Consider the following 19,080-nt stretch of genomic DNA (forward strand, 5'->3'; position numbering starts at 1 on the left):
GGTTTTGTTGGATTTTATATCGCATTCTTTGGGTAGACTCACAATAGTTCTGCAGAATACATTTTACAATGTAACACTGTAATTTGAAAACACTATACTAAATCCTACACTATACAACACTATACTTCAAACTTAACTGGTGTGTGTGTGTGTGTGTGTGTGTGTGTACACACTCAACAGGTGGTGTAGTATAGAATAGAATTACATATTATCCATGGTGGGAATTGACATTCCTCCACCTATGTGAGAAGAGTATAAATACTCTCATACAATAGATTTAAATAACCCCAGCAATAATCATGTTGTGATCCAATCATCACTTATGCAAACAGGCTTGTCTGGGAGTAAGAAGAGACAATCTCGCTGTAAAATCATTACCAAAACCATGGTATTTATTCTCGGAAGCCAGGACAAGTTGCTACCTGTTGATGATGAATAAGAGAAATTAATCAAATCATTCGGAAATCGTGAGTTGACATTCAGTTTAGAGAGGTAAACTTCATGGCAACTGTTGAATAACATGCCATCATGTGTTCAGAAGACTGTTAACTCTTTACGTACATACATTTTTCTTTTACATTCATTTTGAAATTTGCTATTTAAATCAACTACATGTACAATATCCATATAAGCACATACAGAAACATTTCAACATTCAGAAAGTGACAGAGCCCTAATAAGCTTTGACGAACTCGTAAAATTCATTGGGAGTGTAAATTTAACATTTTGTATCCAGTTTGAGGAGTCGTGCAAAAGGCTACATGAAGAACTCCAACGTGAACGTCGATTGAAAAATTGTCAAATGTTTCTTGGAGACAGTAAATTCTATTTTGGGAGAGATGTGGGTGGAACCAAACCATCGTAGTGTACCCTGGATGACATACAATGAAACACAATGGATGTAAAATACAGTATTTAAGTTGTAGTTATGCTACTCGATACTAAGAAGTGAGCAACTGATCGTATGCCTGCTGTTGGTAATCATCTTGTTAATATTCAGATTTATGTCTAATCCTGTGATATTTCCACTGTGTGCCTTAAAATGCAAACTGCCATGTAACGATGAGCTTTGTCTGTGGCCCTGAACACAGCGTGGCTGATGTGTTAGGTAGTCATTACTATTGCCTTACTGTTTGATAATAAATGGAAGCTTCTTGAACATTATGAATTTTGACCTTTTGATAAGAATTCACTTCTTGAACCCTTCGTTTTTTGTACAGCCCGGCCTATATATTTGTTCACCCGATTTTAGCAACCAGTAGTTGCCTCTTACTAATGTATCTGTGTCAACATATTTGTTGTCAGAAAATCTTTAAAGATCTATGTTTTGAATGTCAAATATCTAAACACTTATCTGTTTTCCAAGCTGCAAGCTAACACTGTTTGAACAGCGTAATCACAAACAACATTCAACCAGATGCAAATGTCTTGATATCTAATGCCAAACATTTGCTTTAGAATACTGATGAAGATTTGAGATAATGAGATTTCTTTTTTCAAGTTTTATCCAAATCAAACTCGAAAATATTTTAAACAATTAATTATTAAATGTCCACACAAGTTGTGTTGCTTTAAAAACCAGTACTGTTTCATTTGTTATTTTCAGTTTCAACCTGGTTAGGCTCATGCTATATGGCTTCGCACATAGGTGTATAACACAGCAGCCACTTTTAATTTCTTGAAAAAAAACAAACAAACACTGAACTGAACTGAAACTTCAGTCAGGAAGGATGTCAGCTGTTTCCAAGATTCAGCATCTACCAACACTGTGCTCTGTGTAGGATGCTATAACTGCAGCAAATATTAGGTTCCTCTTTGTTTTTCAGTATCACAGGAAATCAAACCTCACGAAGTTTTGAATCACTATTATTTAACATACACTTGCTATATCAGAAGTGTTTGAGGAAACATCCTCAATTGAAAACAGCTTTATGGGAATAACCAGCTAACCAGCTGAAACCGAGTTACCTAGATGCTGCTGTGATTTAGCTATCAGCTGTGGGACATATAATGATTTATAACTCATTGCTTTTGTCCATCAGCTAAATGATTTTAAACACAAACCAGGGCTGCAATGGGCACTGTGGAGAAAGATGGAAAACCTGATGGGTGAAGTACCAATCTAAAAAATGATCACGAATCACCCATCAAGAAAGGTCACGTGGTAAACAGAAATCTGAGTCACTCTCTTCAGCTTTGTCATATTAATCACATCACTAGTTGATGACAGTCTCTGTATTACATAAACAGTAAATTATTCTTGGCCAGGGAGGATCTGCACTAGCTTTTTATATGATTTTTTTAACAGGACATAATAAATAAATAATCCAAGATGATACCTCAGTCTGACAGGCTTGTTTACACCATTGTGGCATATGAAATCAGATGTAATAAGCTTTATAATACATGTATAAAGCATTATAATACAGTACCAGTTATATTCTGTAATCATAAATTTCACAAAAGTCATGCAGTAGTATGCTAGCTCAAAGCTAAGCTGAAATAGGGTGTGCATTGCTGCAAGCCTTTAAACATGAATTTCATATGTGAAAGCAGAAGCAGTAGTTGCTCACAACATGTGCAATGATGAAGAACCAGAATCTGTCTTTGGAAATCCTAGTGCACTCATGTAGTTCCCCTTGAAAGCCCTCTGTCCATCTGCAAACAGTTCACTTCTTTAAAGTTGCTTCTTCTTGTGAATCATTGTTCCATTCCAGCTTCACTAACTGGAAACATAAGATGAAGCAACTTCACAGAGAGACCATATTACCATTCTAGACCATTCTGTAATGTGAAGTGTGCATCAGATCTGGGCAACTCCAACTTGCCCTGTGCATGAACATACAACGGGCAAACTAATATAATCACGCTGAGCAAAGTGGTAAGGGCTTAATGAGTGCAATTCCTCCACCAGTGTTTGTGTATATGGTCCACGTCAAGGTTGAAGTCTGGCAGAGGGAGCCTTACTGCTCCACCTGAAGGCTATCATTCTTGCAAACGGCTGGTTTGAAGCTTTTCACCTCATCAAATACTAACTCTGAAACAAGAGGAAGAGAAAAGAAGCAATGTTTAAGGTCATGTTAATATCATCAGAAATGAAAAGGCATGGGTACATTTCAAACTAAAATGTGAATAGTTCTTAAAAACAAACATTTCTAAGCCCAGTGAGAGTAGCAATAAACTTCTTTTGTTAAGACGTACTTAAAAGATTTCTTACATAGTAGTTCTTAAACATCAGCATTAAGACTGTTTATAACCATATAAACCCTGGCATCTTTAACACTAAATCCCATAAAAATGGGGAAAAAAAGGTTGACCAGATTAGGCAGTGCTCCAACAGCAAGGTATGCGTGGCAGCATGCATATCACTCTCTGAACCTCTGTTGCGTATTGTTTGAGCAAATACCTTTGATTCGGGAAAAAAAATTCTAAAATCCCACACTGAGGTAGCTTTTGCCAGCTCTGTTGAGTCAGTCAGAGCAAACAAACAATGTTGGCCCAGTGAAAGAGCCTTAATTTTTAATTTCAGCAACTAAAGATAATTTTACATTGATCTGTAACTCATGCCTATGCAAATCAAAACCTCTGCCCGTGAAGTGACTAATGAGAACGCAGGATCGATAAGACAGAACAAAGTTTTTCAATAATCTCAAAACAGTGGAATTGATGTGTGTGTGTGTGTGTGTGTGTGTGTGTGTGTGTGTGTGTGTGTGTGTGTGTGTGTGTGTGTGTGTGTGTGTGTGTGCATGTGTGTGTCTGTCAAAAATGAAGCTTTATGAAACAGAATACTGTATACCCAGAATCACATGCTTAACAGCATGGAAACTTTATTGTTTTGTCTTTAGTCATGGAATCAACAGCATGATCAACTATCTTTTGTAATTCTTCACAAGAGGAATTTTATCATGTCATTTACGACTGTTAGACTCTTCCATTTTTTCTGACTTTTATTGTTCTCATTTTTCTTTCTATGTATATCAGATGTCTACAATTGAGTTCAGTTTTTTTCAAAAATGTCCCTTATGGTATTTATAAAACACACTAATATACATTTTATTATCTTTTCTTTCATTTCTGGTCATTGTTAACAATTGGGGAGTTCTGTTTTCTGTGTTTGATAAGAAAAAAAATACAGCGAATGCCACCTGAGGGTGTTAGTCTGATGTCATGGTTTGTGGAAAACAACTTCACCTTCAACATGGACAAGATAAGGGGGATGATGGTAGACATGAGGAATGAGAGAAAACGTCATCTGGCAGCCTGAGGTAGAGAGGGTTTGCATCTTATAATACCTAGCTCTCCACATCAGTGAGGACCCCACATGATCACTAAACACCACAAAGCTAGTTAAGTAAACTCAACAGCAGCTGTACTTTCTGAGGTGGCTGAAGAAGTTTGGCATGTCACCTAAAATCTTAAGCAACTTCTGCAGCTACATTGTTGAGAATATCTTGACTTGTTGCATCACTGTGTGATACGGCAGCGCCACTGCTTTGGACCGTAGACGCCTTCAGAAAGTGGAGAAGACTGCAGAGATCACAAGGACTCAGCTGCTCTCTCTGCAAGACATCTATCACCACAGACCACAGCCACTCCAGTCATTGACTGTTCACACTTCTACCCTCTAGCCGGATGTACAGAAGCTTGAGATGCAATTTGTATTTTTCTCTGTCTGCATATTTAATTTGCAAACTGACCATTGCACAACAGTTGTCAAACAACTATGATCTAGGGAGACAGGTAGGAGAGTACTTGGTGTGTCATCTGGAAGGAAAGACGATAAGGAGACTTGGCAGTGAGGAAGTGAAGGAGCATATATAGAGAAAGCGGTTAGCAAAAAAGAGGGACACTAAGAGGGCTGACAAGAACAGATGAGAATAAGGAGATACAGGGTGTATTTTGAAGAGCTGATGAATGTGGAAAATGAAAGCGAGGCAAGGGTAGAGGAGGTGACTATTGTAGACCACAAAGTAGCACATATTAGTAAAAGTGAAGTGAGGAAGACATTGAAGAGGATGAATAGTGGAAAGGCAGTTGGTCACGATGATATACCTGTGGAGGTGTGGAAGTGTCTGAAGAGGCGGCGGTGTAGTTTCTGAATACTTGATTCAACAGAATGTAAGAGAGTGAGACGATGCCTGAAGAATGGAGACGAAGTGTGATGGTGCCGATTTTTTGGAGAATAAGGGGGATATGCAGAATTGCGGCAACTATAGAGGGATAAAGTTAATGAGCCATACAATTAAGGCATGGGAAAGAGTAGTGGAAACTAGACTGAGAGCAGAAGTCAGAATTTGTGCCATATGGCTTCATGCTGAGACAGAATCCAACAGATACAGTATTTGCTTTGAGAATGTTAACAGAGAAGTACAGAGAAGGCCAGAGGGAGCTGCATCTAGTTTTTGTAGACCTAGAAAAAGCATGCGACAGGGTGCCAAGAGAGGAGCTCTGGTGTTGTATGAGAAAGTCTGGAACGGCAGAGAAGCATGTTAGACTGGTGCAGGACATGTATGCGAGCTGTGAGACAGTGGTGCAGTGTGCTGTAGGTGTAACAGAGAAATTCAAGGTGGAGGTGGGACTCCATCAGGGATCAGCTCTGAGCCCCTTCTTGTTTGCAGTGGTGATGGACAGGCTGAAAGATGAGGTTAAACAGAAATCTCCTTGGACCATGATGTTTGCAGATGACACTGATCTGTAGTGAGAGCAGGGAACAGGTTGAAGAAAATCTAGAGAGGTGGAGGTATGGCCTGGAAAGGAGAGGAATGAAAGTTAGTCACAGAAAGACAGTGTATATGTGTTTGAATGAGAAGAACTCGAGAGGAACGGTGAGGTTACAGGGAGTGGGGATTAAGAAGTTGGAAGGAGGATTTCAGGTACTTAGGGTCAACAGTCCAGTGCAACAGAGGGTGTGAAAAAGGGGTGAAGAGATGGGTTCAAGCATGTTGGAATGGGAGGAGAAAAGTGTCAGGGGTACTATGCGATAGAGGACTATCAGCCAGAATGAAAGGAAAGGTGTACAAGACAGTGGTGAGAACCAATTGCTGAATGGCGATGCTGAATAAGAATAAGAACAACTTTATTTATCCCGAAGGAAATTGTTGTGCCAGAGTTTCAAGTTAAACATAACAATAATAATAATAGTAGGAAATTGTTTAAACAGTATAAAAAGGGGGGGAGAATAAGAAATACAAATAAAACTATAAAGTGTCTAAGCAACAAGTCAAGGCTATAAAGTATCTTAAGATCCTAAGTACCAGGTGAAAGATAAGGAGTGCACAAGAGTATGAAAAAATATAGCTCATGCAGCTGTTATGAGATGAAATATTGCACAGTTAGGAATAAATATACAGATAAATTATTATGATTTACAGTAAGTGGGTGAGATATTTTTTTTTTTTTTTTTTACAAGACAATTCAAGACAGGGGTGAGACCAGCGATGCTGTATGGCCTTGAAACAGTTCCAATGACAAAAAGACAGGAGGCAGGGCTAGAGATTGCAGAGATGAAAAAATGAAAATGCTTGGGAGTGACCAGGATGGATAGGATCAGGAATGAGTCTATCAGCATGATGGCTCGTGTTAGATGTTTTGGAGTGAAGGTCAGAGAAGCCAGACTGAGATGGTTTGGTCATGTACAAAGGAGGGATAGTGAATATATTGGTAGATGGATGCTGGAACTGGAGCTGCCAGGCAGGAGGTCTCGAGGAAGACTAAAGAGAATATTTATGGACGTAGTGAGAGAGGATATGCAGGTAGTTGGTGTGAGAAAGGAGGATACAGAGAATAGAGTTAGATGGAGAAGGTTGATTCGCTGTGGGAACCCCTAAAGGGAAAAGCCGAAAGGAGAAAAAGAAGTAGAAGAAAAGGAAGCCTGTTTCCTTACTCTGAATATGAAAATAAACGCTTTGAATCCTTTATCTACACATTAGGTCTATAAAGACAACTGCCATCCATTGCACAAAGGTCCCTTTTCCCACATGAAGGAATCCCAACACGTTGTCAAATAAAACAGTAATGTAAAAAACTAAATCATATAACTTGATGAATATACATTGCACATTCTTTATTCACTATATTTATATTATAGCTTTACCTTTCCATTCTTCTAGTGTGCGGTCTTTACTCTCCAGTGTTTGGTCGTAGGGTGGCGCCTCTGGTTCATCATCTGGGTCGTGGTACTGTGAGAAGTAGGGGTGGGACAGGGCCTCACTGGCTGAGATCCTACCATCACAGTCTAGCACCAGCATACGCTTCAGTAGGTCAACAGCTAACATAAAGAAACAAACAATCATTCCAAGGCCAGTGTAACTTGCATCAATAATGTATAATTAAATTTGTGATTTCCAATACATAGAGAGTAACTCAAGCTTTTTCAGCCTCTCACATTCTCCCAATTTGATTTAGATGATGGTAATGCAATTTGTGGTGCATCACTAACCAAGTGGATTTGCTCCTCGGAAGATCTTTTCTAGATCTTGCTGTGGCATAAAAGGGAGAGACTGGATGTACTTCTGTGCCTGAAAATACAAATCATGTTGTAAACCAATCCATCAACAACAGCATCATCAGCATTGTTTGGATTGGTAACTCATGCATTTTTGTAGAAAATTACCTTTTTCTCTACACAGAGCAAGGAATTATCCATTAACATACTTTTATAATTTACCAAAGTTCATTTTTACGTAATTCGTGCTTTTGTTTTATTTAGTAAAAAAATTGATTGTGAGCAATAACCATCAAATATTTCACTAAAAAGTAACCATACTTCTACTATTTTTCAAAATTCCTTTATTGTTGCTATCCCTCCCTCTATCCTCTACTTATTCTCACATGTTCAGAACAAATCTTCTTTAAGAGCTCCGGTGTTGGTGTTCCAACCATCTCCATAATTCTTTTCAGCTGGTCAATATCTAGGATTAGGGTCAGTGAAGGGACCATCAAAATTTTTGAAAATTCATAAAAATACTCCTGTTTCACTAGGAATGCTTAGCACTGTAGACTGACAGGTCTGAAAATACTGATCAGTTAATCAGTTTTACTTGCAACCGATGAATACAAACAACTCAGATAATCCAGTTTGTTATTCAGCCTTTTCAATCAAAGCTTCTTTTAGTCCTGCTTGTTTCCTTAAGAATAGTTGGACATTGTAATGCTAAGATGTCTGCATCCATGGGGCACATTAGAGGGATAATGGAAGTTTACTACTGAGGTGGAAAAAACAGCAAACTCCAGTGGGTTCACACTTTGCTGATAAAGGATACAGTCAGTGCCAGGAAAAAGAACCTTTCCCTTCAGCAGCTCTCCCATGATGCATCCCACTGACCAAATATCAACTGGAACACAAATAAAAGATTTAGTTTCTAACCTGGCTTCTCAGACAATATGTACAAATCCATATCTCTCACCATTCTGATTGTAGTGCATCCAGTTCAGCATGATCTCAGGCGCTCGATACCAGCGAGTAGCCACATACCCGGTCATCTCGTCATCTGTTTGCCTGGCCAATCCAAAGTCAAGGATCTGGACAGGTTGATAATTCTCCTGAGTTGAGGAGTTTGAGGGGGAGTATAGGACTGTTTTTGTTCAACTATCTGACCTTACCCTGAGTTCACAGTCTTCATTCACTGCTACATTACTTGGCTTGAGGTCCTGGAACAAGTATTTATCCAGACAAGGGGGGAGGCGTTTTATGATGCACATTTCTTATAAATTCAGACCAACTTAAAAAAAAAACAAAACTTTTTTTACATTGATTTCTTCCTGAGAGATATGTAGGCTTCATGTTGTTGCTTAAAATTGATGGTGTAAGTCACAGGGAGGCCAGAGACCAGATACTTACTCTGTGAATTAGTCCAGCTGAATGAATGTACTATTCACCAGGCAGTAGAGAAGGAGCCAAGGGAAAGAAGAAGGAGAGAGGTGACATAAAAAAGGTGACGGGGTCAACACAGCAGTCCCACATAGCCCCTGCATGGAGGGAAACTAATGTTTCCCATGGTAACCAGGCCAGCTAAACCGGACAGTGGAAGCAACATGAATTCCCCAAATCCTTGTTCATCATATTTACACTTAATATTTAATATTCAATAAAATAATAGATAAGATAATAAAATAGTGATAGAAAAATAGAAAAGTGCAGATTTATATAAAGATGTCTATCCTGCCATTATCTGCTGCTTTTCCTGCACTTCGGGACATTGGAGCCTATCCCAGATGTCATTGGGCGAGAGGTGATTACTCGTCAATCGCAGGACCACATATAGACAAATAGTCCTTCACGCTCTCATTCACATGTGTTCAATCTTTACAATGCATTTTAATTAACCAATCACTTTCAGTTAACCTCCTGCTGCTGTGGAAAGAAACCTGTTGGAAACCCACACAGACGTAGGAAGAACATGCAAACTCTACAAACTGAACAGACTAAGCGAATATTATGAATACAGAAAAGGGAACTCCGTTAAATTTGTAAAGGCTATGTGTTATCCATAGGTATGATAGAGAAATGACTAAATAAACTGACTAAATAAAAATAGTTTGTGTTTGAAATCAATTTCTATGTAGTAATAACAAGTGAGAAACTTAAAATAAAGGTAATCTTAAAAATCCTGAAGTAGCTACCTATCACAGTAAATGTAAAAGGCAACCAGATTCATATATGTAATGGGTAAATGTCCCAAATTCCTAGGACATGTTTCCTGATTCTGTCTTTTTTATTGATTGTGGGGATTAGCTCTTTTTTTCCTGACAAGGTCCAATTGTGCATTGCTTTAACAAGCTGTGCTCCCCCATTGCAAGGTGCTGCCATACATTTGATTTCTGGTGTTTTGGCAAAATTTACCATATTTTTTGTACACCTAAGCAGTGTGTCTTGTTGACTAAACTTCAGAGAAATCCAAGCCTTTTTTCTAACAGACATGCTACTTAGCATTTGGATGGATAGTTTAAAATGACAGACCAACGAACCAGAAACCTCAGTCCAGATTGTTATTCAAATATTGTGTTCAATGTAACTAAGAAATTATTCAAATATCCAACTCCTACCATTTGAATGTGGCAACCATTTAATCAAACTAAATCAACCAAAGAAAGAGGGGATGAATGTACCACATTTCTGCCATCTGGTAGTATATGAAATGAATGTTTCACTTATTGTGGCTGCAGAGCATGAATATTACAAAGTGAAATTACCTTTAGGCCACGGAGAAGCTGGTAAATTAAGAACTGCACATGCTCATCTGACAGCCTTTGAAATTTGACGATGTTATTGAGGTCTGCACCCATCAGGTTAGTCACAAGGTAGCTGCAAAGGGGGAGAGAATATATAGGCCTGTGAGTGTACAGAGGGTACGGGGGGTTGGAGGAGAACCTTGCAATGCTGCCATGGCAACCGTCAGGACTCTGCAAGCTTCTAATCCCCCAGGATCTTCTCCACCAAGACTACCATCCCTTCTGTTCACAAAAAAACTGCCATTTTCTTTTTTTTTGTTGGTTTACAGTAGACAGATTCTCACAGTAAAAAAGATTTACAGTTCATTGAAGTCTTCCAATGTTGAAGCAGGTGTGAAGACATCCAGCAGACCTATTACCTGTGGAGACAGAGACAGACACAGGACAAAGTTGATCAATAACATGCAAAGAAACACACAGAGTGCCTATGTCTCTGGTTATTAGATACACTAACATTCTCATGTTTCATGTGCTTGAGTAGCCTGAGCTCCCGGTATGAGCGGCGGCTGTGGATCAAAGACTGAAAAGGCCTGGAGAGCTTCTTGACTGCAACCTTTTGCCGCAAGACGACATCATATGCTGAGCTGGAGAGAAAAACAAGAAATGAAATAATTTTATCATTAAAAATGTATCTTTATTAAATTATAAAAAACAAACATTTGCCTGGTGAAATGACATAGCAGAAATGATGAAAACAGCCCATCTTTATCACCAATATCCAAAATTATTAGGACAGTATATGAGCTATTTGATTCATTTCAACATCAACTCATTTAGAACATCATCTTCCTAAGGGACATCTTAGGATATATTTCTGAATACAGAAAGAGATGCTTGGCTCTTAACAAAGGCAACCAAATATCAAATATTACAATCCTCAAAGCTGAATTGCCTTTACAATATTTCAGATTTCTCTAATCAAAACACTAACCATACAGTTATATAAAGTGACTAAGGGAATAGTATCTCCAGGTAAAGTAACTTTCTTTGATTTGGTTTGGAAAACACTGGAGAGAAGATTTAAAACTGTCTTCATAGGACTTGAATGTTCTAACTAAGCTCTAAGTATTGCAACACATGACACAGAACTCTCAGCAGGAGAACAAATAACTGCAGTTTCCAAATTAGCCAACAATTGCTTAAAACCCAACATCATAAAATCATCTACATTTTTTTTCTAGCTGGTATTGTGATATGTGGAGAGACTCAGGCAGCCTGAAAATAGAGAAATTCAAAATGAAGAGTGGCAAAGGACGAGGTAGAACAAGAGGTAGTGGGAGGTCAGATGTTGTCAGAGCCATTCATTTAACATCTGCCTCTTTGGAATTACAAATGTCATTTCACAATATTAAAGACCAAGTCCTGCTTTTGTGGATCTGATCTCTTTATTGTTTATTGCCTTTATTGGCAGCTTTTTGAGCACTTGCCATCAGCTATGTATTACAGCCATCAGGAACAGACAAACATGGAGGAAGCATGGAGTTGGGAAATGCAGTAATGCACTGGTGAAGCACAGTAAATGAGAAGTTACAACATCAAGTGACAAAAAAGGAAGAAAAGACAGGCTATATGTATGTTGATAAGTCTTTGATTTTTAGTGTAGTATTGGACATATCATAAAACTTACCATTTGTTGGCTATACAGTTTTTGATTCTAACTTCTTTTTAAATGAATGGCTGAATTTTAAATCGAGAAATTCTCAATTAAAACAGCATTAGTACTTGCCCTGCTCACCTTTTACTTGAATGTAGGACTTACTTCATTTAGCAGCTGAAGCAGCTTTCAACCATTCCTATAACAAACTGCAGCAAAATACTTGCAGTACTCAGCTGTTTACATGGCCAATTCCTGTGAGAATAAAAAAAGTGACCTAAAATGTCATGCCAAAGACAAACACATGTGTGTGTGTGTATGTGTGTGTGTGTGTGTGTGTGTGTGTGTGTGTGTGTGTGTGTGTGTGTGTGTGTGTGTGTGTGTGTGTGTGTCCTATACCAGTAGGTAAAATATGGGAGAAAAATCAGAGCCAAAACTAAATTTTCTGTCAACTTCAAAAGTGACTACGGAAATAGGAAACAACATCCTGGTTCTCTGTATGTTTTTTTACACCCATGCATGACTGAGTCTATGGATGAAATCACCTGCTGTCGGTTAGAAGGCCCCTGCCACGTCCCATCCAGGACAGTAGCCAGTCCCTAACAAGAAAGGCTCTCACATACCTTGCAGCCTGGCATCTTCCATACATGGCTCTGCCCTCACTGCACATAGTGCAACAGAGCAAAGGCATTGATTTCTCTCTTTTGTTTCAGGATTTTTTACAGTGTCTCTTAATCTACCTCTGGTTTCAAAAGGATAGAATGGGAGGAGAAACAGATACTCATCTCGAGATGACTCATCATGGAGAACTGTCATCCTGTATTTTCTGATCTGAGCATTTATTGTGGTTCATTGCGCCAGAATCAATAAAAGATTCGGACAAGAGAAAAGACCCCTCAAACTACAGAGACCTGTGTGCACAAAATGAGAAGGCCAAATTCATTAGAAATATTGTTTTACATGTGGATTCTATTAATAATGTCATTGCATTTGTGTATACGACGTTACATCTTTTTGGTATCTTTGAACATCAATAAAGATATACACTGAGCTAAGCTTTGTTCAAAACAAAATCCAACTTTCCTGGAACGCCTCATGCCAAAAAAGTATAAAAATTATGATGGTGATACATTTCATCCAATGTATGTATTATGCTGAATAAAGTGCTACAGCAACACACCATGCATAGCTACTGGAAAATTGGATACAACATACACAGCTGTGCTAAAGTAAAATACCACAACTGAAACCTCAAAATTTGTTTAAATAACATGTAACTGTAAGTGTAGCTTTTGTAGTCAGGGGCTGTCTACACGCTCCCAAGGAGGCTGAACAACCTTGGCACTAATATCTATTACTGGTTTGACTACAATTACACTCATTCTCCTTTGCAATTTCAAAGAATTATTCTACACACTGCTAATGACCTCAAGACTGCCAGAATCTAATGATGAATGAATAGACATATGCTGTATGTTTTCAGTATAATGTTCTGTATTACTACATTCAAATTCTTATCACAAATATTTACGCCTGCATACAGCACACACTGTCATCGTAATTTGTTAAGTCTGTAAATGATTAAGTCACACAGCCACAATAATAATTGATCTATGCATGCAGTAAGGGTAGCTGGAGCAAAAAAAGAACCAAAATACCAAACTTATTTTCTGCCTGTTTTGTCATTTATACAATCACCAACCTTCTACAGTTTCACTTATGTTGCTAGGAGAGACTAAAAACAGCCATGTGTTTTCATCCTCGGTTATTATGAAGAGAGGGGCATCACGCTAGAGTTCTGGTCCACTGAAATTATGTTAAATATGCTGACACAAGAGGAAAACAGCTGTATCAGCTAAGCATATATATCTATGTTTTTTCCAGAGGAACAGAGCCAAAAAGATTATGTATTCTGTGACTAGGGCTTTTTGGCAAGATTTCTTGGCAAATATTTTGGGGTCAAGATAATTTCAGTTATGTATTTGTGAGACTTCTAATACTGTATGTGTTATTCACATACATCCCAGTTTGTAGTTTTTTTTTTTTTTCTAAATTCTGCTTTTCTCTACTCTCAAAGAAACAAACATTTCTGAAAAAACCTGGTCACAAAGGGCTGATTTCCATTATGTTTCAGAATTTGAGAGGGTGGAAGTGCTACAATGGCACAATAGCCATGTTAAGAAACATTGGGCAGGACTGAACCAGCTGCTTAGCGATCTGACATCTGGAATATACAGAAATTTGTATCCAACTGCTAAAAAATAATGAACGTTGATTTACCAAATATACTTGGAGAATGGAGCTTGAGAAAAATATATACTAAAATTTATCAGTTCCAGTCTCCTTAGGACAGGCTACCATGGATTTAGAGCAATGATTCCAACCATAAATGTTTGGAATCGAGACTTTTAAAATCATTTTGTTTCTTGCATCTGGCAGTGTTTTCCAGAATCAGGATATAGAGCTTCCTAATTAATCAATATGTCCCAGTATTATTTTATTTTTTATATTATCCATACCTGTTGACAATAACATTATGTGATTATCATCTTTAAAGGACATGCAATTTGTGAGTTATTGTGAAATGAAGGAGGGTCTACAAAGCCATTTTAGAGAAAGACAAGTTCATACCAGTTTCATTGTATATTCATTTAACTAGGCAGCATTTTAGAGAAGTCTGTGGTTAAGTAAGGCCTGTGAGTATATGACAGCAGCTGTCTCCAACATTAGTGCTAATTTTGGGAGTTTCAATTTCACGTGTCTAGGCTTTCAGTCCATAATAATTCAGGCTTGAATAGAAATAGTGAGTACAAAGCAACACTAGCTCTCTACTTTTATTCTCTGAGCTTTGAGGAAGCTATTTATGCAAAGATTATTATTGATCTAAAAGAGCATCACATCTTATTATCCTGCAACTGACATGACAGAAGACAAGGCTTCTCTCTAAGGATGCAGGCGATTGCAAAGACAGGGTGTGGCAATCAGCTTCCACATTCAACACAGCATTATTGTCAATGTGTGACCTGACAATGCAAATATACAGTTATACAACATATTTCAGCTAAATGTTCCAGGTAATGCAATCATAAATACATTGTTTGATCACAACAGCTTCCCCCCTGTCATTTGGTTAATTGTAATGACTGTCATAGCATAAGCTATAAAAAGGTACAACTGTGGCTCTCTCATATGACTGTATCTTAGCATAATGATGGAGTCAGAATAAAATGTTGTGCACTTAGTTACCCAAAGGCAAATACGTAACTCATCGCTTTCACAGAGGCAGACCAAGCACAAAAAAAATAATCATTCAAAAGCTTTCAATGGAGGGGACTACTTACCAGATGGACATATCAACATATGATAAAGGTTTATATTTGTTTAAGATGCAAAAGGATGAACAGCTTGGGTGAGATATGCTTTAGATCAGAACATGGACTTTTAAGGCCTGGGGGCCACATTTAACCCTTTGGGTGTCCCTGTTTTTCTGTCATATGATGGGGATAGAAGTAGTATTTACAAGCCATCTCAAACAACTCAGACACAGTACATGTGCCATGGAATTCCTTGGCATGCTTTTTATAATTTTGTAAAGGATCCCAGGTATCATATATTTCCAACTTATTGACTGTCCTGACATGTTATGATGAGTATCGAGTTACATTGCAAGTTTTGATTTCTGAAAAGAATTTTATTCCCAGATGATATCTAATTGAATTTCAGGCAAACATTTGGGATATTTCATTTCTTAATGAATCAGTGTAATATGAGGTACTTTGACAGGTTGTACCAAAATGTTTTTGGATATTATATAACTATTGTGTATATATATATATATATATATATATATATATATATATATATATATATACACACAATAATGTATATATATATATAGGTCAATAATGTTGCCTGGATCTACCTTTAAGCAGTTCTTTTACGAATTACAACCCAACACAGAAGAAATTGTCATGCTAATCAGTGACTGCTAGCTACTGTCAGTGACTATTCAAAAGGTAAGACTCACTGACAAACAATTTAACCTCTATGATTTTGGCAAAACCCCATAGGATAGCATAGCCACCTCTTATCCATGTCTGGAAATTATCTTCAGTGGGAACAGTAACATTGGTATACATTTCATCCCCCTTTAAGTTCGATATTATTAGCAGTCTGCTATGGTTGCCTAACCATGGTTGACTGTCAGAGGTGGAGATCGAAAACACATCACCATGGCAACGGGATCCTACTAGAAAATGTAAGAGCAAAATGAAAGGATGGCGTATTGCAAGGCTCACTGCCGCTGCATCCACAACAGAAGGGTGTGTGCGCGGGCGCGGGCGTGTGTCTCTGTGTGTGAATGTGTGTATATGTGAGTGTGTGCTGGGAGGGTATTTTTTTGACATTTTTAAGATCATAATTTCCAAAATTAAATTCACTTCCTTACAAAGAGAAAGCGTTAGACATCATACCAAGCAGGAGCACCTTTAAGCTGTTCATGATAAAATATCAACCATGTAGTGATCAAGATCTAGTGAAGACAACAATGACAGTTAAGAAGCAAGCCTGATGAAACACAAGACAAAAAAAATTAGTTCCTATTTTACGGAGAGCCGTAACCCACACACGCATACACACACACATACGCGCACAAGCACTCACCACACGGAACCGTAGGCACCGGAACCGACTGGCGTCAGATTCTGATACCGTTCTGGAACCTCCCACACGGTTTTGTTCAGCTCTAGTCGATAAAATCCCGGTCGGGCCGACATTCCTCCGCACTGACAGTGTATAACAAATAATGGAGCACAAACTGGAAGCAAGGACGTTCAATCTTGAGTGCGAAACAATCCGGAAAGGATCGAGGGCTGGACCGCCGTCTTCATACGTTGCCAGATAAGCCTACCAGTTTCCGCCCAATTTTATAAAAAAAGAAGAAAAATAATTCCTCGTCCAAATCTTAACCTGGTGAAACTTGGTGAAACCATAAATGCGTAACAAGAAACACGTCCAAAGCTGCTTAAATGCATCAAATGAATCAATACAAAGAGTACAGTTAAATAACCAAATATGTAGAGCATCCCAAGAAATGAAATAACAGAGGAAAAGCACTAATCAAGCCGTTTCAATTGAAAGGGACAAACAGAAAAAAGAATAAGGAAAGACGTTATTCGATACATGAATTCAAATTCAAATATTTGTTCTCGAAAATACCAATAATGTGCGGATAATTGAAAAAAATGTGCATCAGAGGCTATATTCTTATTGATTGTGCTTTTAATAATATTAATTCATTTATTACCTTTTTTTGCCCCACTACTCTATCACTTTTATTGTTTGTATCTTCATTTTATCTTTTGAATCTATCATTTTTGTCTGTATGGTGTCCTTGTGTGCCAAGTCAGGCACCTTAAATAATATATATTACTCTTATTATTATCATTACCTATACCACTTATCCCTCACTCAGGGTTACAGGGCTGCTGTATGCTATCCTGGTTGTCACTGGTTCATTGGTGAGGCTTGGTTCAGTCTAGTCAATTGATCACAAGGCCAGATATACAGTATATCAAGACTAACATCCATTTATTCTCTCATTCACGTCTAGTAATTTTAAATAACCTGGTGCATGTTTTTGGACTGAGTGGGGGAACTTGAGATCCCAAGGGGAAACCCATGCAGACTTGGGGAGGATATGCAAACTCCTCTGTCATGATTGAACTAGGGATTTTTTTGCTATGAGGTGAAAGCATTAACTACTGCAACACTGTGACACCTTCAATTTACACTTGTGGCACAGGGACTTGACCAACAATGACACCCGTTGTTTCCAGGCCTCTCTCAGATCTGACAATGTTAGACAGTACTCATGACAATCAAACATTTATTTTGATAGTAGTGTGACACCTTTTGTAATAAAATTGTTCCCTCAATATTTCCAAAAAAAACTTATGTATTCATCCATCCATCCATCCACTCATCCATCATCTATTGCTTATCCTAGTTAGGCTCACAGGGGATGTTGTCCCTGCTGCCACTGGGCGAGAGGTGAGATACACACTGGACTGGTCTTCAGTCATTCGCAGGGCCACAACTATATATGGTCTCATACAAACATCTGAGCAATTTCCCCAATTTTTTTAGTAAATCTGCATCAGGTTTCGGGACTGTGGGAGGAACGCGGAGAACCGGGGGGACACCCATGCAGAGAACATACAAACTCCACAAAGAAAGGTTCGCCGTCGAAATCAAACCAGGGTCCTTCGTGCTGTGAAGTATGGTACACTGTCATTGTTAGATTATTTTCTGGTACCATTCAGCAGTTATGTATGCCAAAGCAGTTCAATTTTCATCTTCACCGCCCGATGTTTTTTTCTTTCCGCCCAAATTCATGAAAAAGAAGACTAATTGGGCGTAAACCACCCCAATCTGGCAACACCAGCACCGAGCTGTTGCTGATGCATACAGAGCCGGTCAATGACGGTCTCTCTGTCTGTCTCTGCCAGTCTTAGTCTCTCTCTCTTTCTGTCTTCCTTCCTCTCTTCTATTCTATTCTATTCTATTATATTCTATTCTATTCTATTCTATTCAGAATCTTATGAATCGCCAATTGTACCATGTACACAGAAATTTGACTTAATTATGTAAGCCTTAGGACTTCAAGTACTATAAATGTTGCCCCCAAAAAAAGTTGCTTTCTCAACTGAAGACACATGTATAATGCCCAGTCATGATATCAGAGTAGAGATTAGTAAATCAAATTATCTGATTTTCATAGGTAGTCTTCACATGACAATATAGAGTAAATGTGACCAAAAAAGAAGGACCCACTTTGCTTCTGAATGCTATAAGTGTAAAGGGTTAAGAATTAGAATAAGAATAAATAAGAATAAGAACAACCTTATTTATCCCAAAGGAAATTGTTGTGCCAGAGTTACAAGAAAAACATAACAGTAATAAATGATTGTAGAAAATTGTAGAAACAGTAAAAAAAAAAAAAAGGGGGGGATTAAGAAATACAAATAAACTATAAAGTGTCTTAAGTAACAAGTAACAAGTGAAGACTATAAAGTGTCTTAAGGTCTTAAGTACCTAGTGAAAGATAAGGAGTGCACAAAATGATGAAAAAATATTGTACATGTAGCTGTTTTGAAATTAAATATTGCATAGTCATGAACATATATACAGATAAATTATTACAATTTACAGTAAGTGGGTGAGATTTTTTTTTTTTAAGGTTTAAGATTTTGAGA

General features: G+C 38.0%; 1 protein-coding gene across 1 annotated transcript; it reads right to left on the minus strand.

Annotated features, from left to right (window-relative positions):
• Positions 1–366: 366 nt before the first annotated feature.
• mapk11 (mitogen-activated protein kinase 11) lies at positions 367–16,688 on the minus strand. The gene is made up of 12 exons (XM_086146967.1): positions 16,487–16,688; positions 10,685–10,814; positions 10,531–10,589; positions 10,192–10,303; positions 8,840–8,869; positions 8,602–8,649; positions 8,406–8,520; positions 8,262–8,333; positions 7,831–7,910; positions 7,439–7,517; positions 7,094–7,267; positions 367–3,037 (listed from the first exon to the last, which is right to left on the minus strand). The coding sequence occupies exons 1-12, from the start codon at positions 16,597–16,599 to the stop codon at positions 2,964–2,966; spliced, it is 1,086 nt and encodes a 361-aa protein (XP_086003093.1). The 5' UTR covers positions 16,600–16,688; the 3' UTR covers positions 367–2,963.
• Between the last annotated feature and the right edge of the window lie 2,392 nt (positions 16,689–19,080).

Source organism: Fistularia commersonii, chromosome 5, assembly GCF_037954325.1.
Source record: "Fistularia commersonii isolate RoL2024-O1a breed Wild chromosome 5, RoL_Fcom_v1.0, whole genome shotgun sequence".
In the NCBI taxonomy this organism is placed as follows: Eukaryota; Metazoa; Chordata; class Actinopteri; order Syngnathiformes; family Fistulariidae; genus Fistularia; species Fistularia commersonii.

Bases quoted from the DNA above. Each gene is read 5' to 3' on its own strand.
- mapk11 (XM_086146967.1), bottom strand. From the start codon at position 16,599: ATGTCGGCCCGACCGGGATTTTATCGACTAGAGCTGAACAAAACCGTG. The intron at 8,650-8,839 runs GTAAGTATCTGG...TACTTGTTCCAG, and splicing joins CAGCTGGACTAATTCACAGA to GACCTCAAGCCAAGTAATGT. The intron at 8,334-8,405 runs GTGAGAGATATG...TTTGTGTTCCAG, and splicing joins GATGCACTACAATCAGAATG to TTGATATTTGGTCAGTGGGA.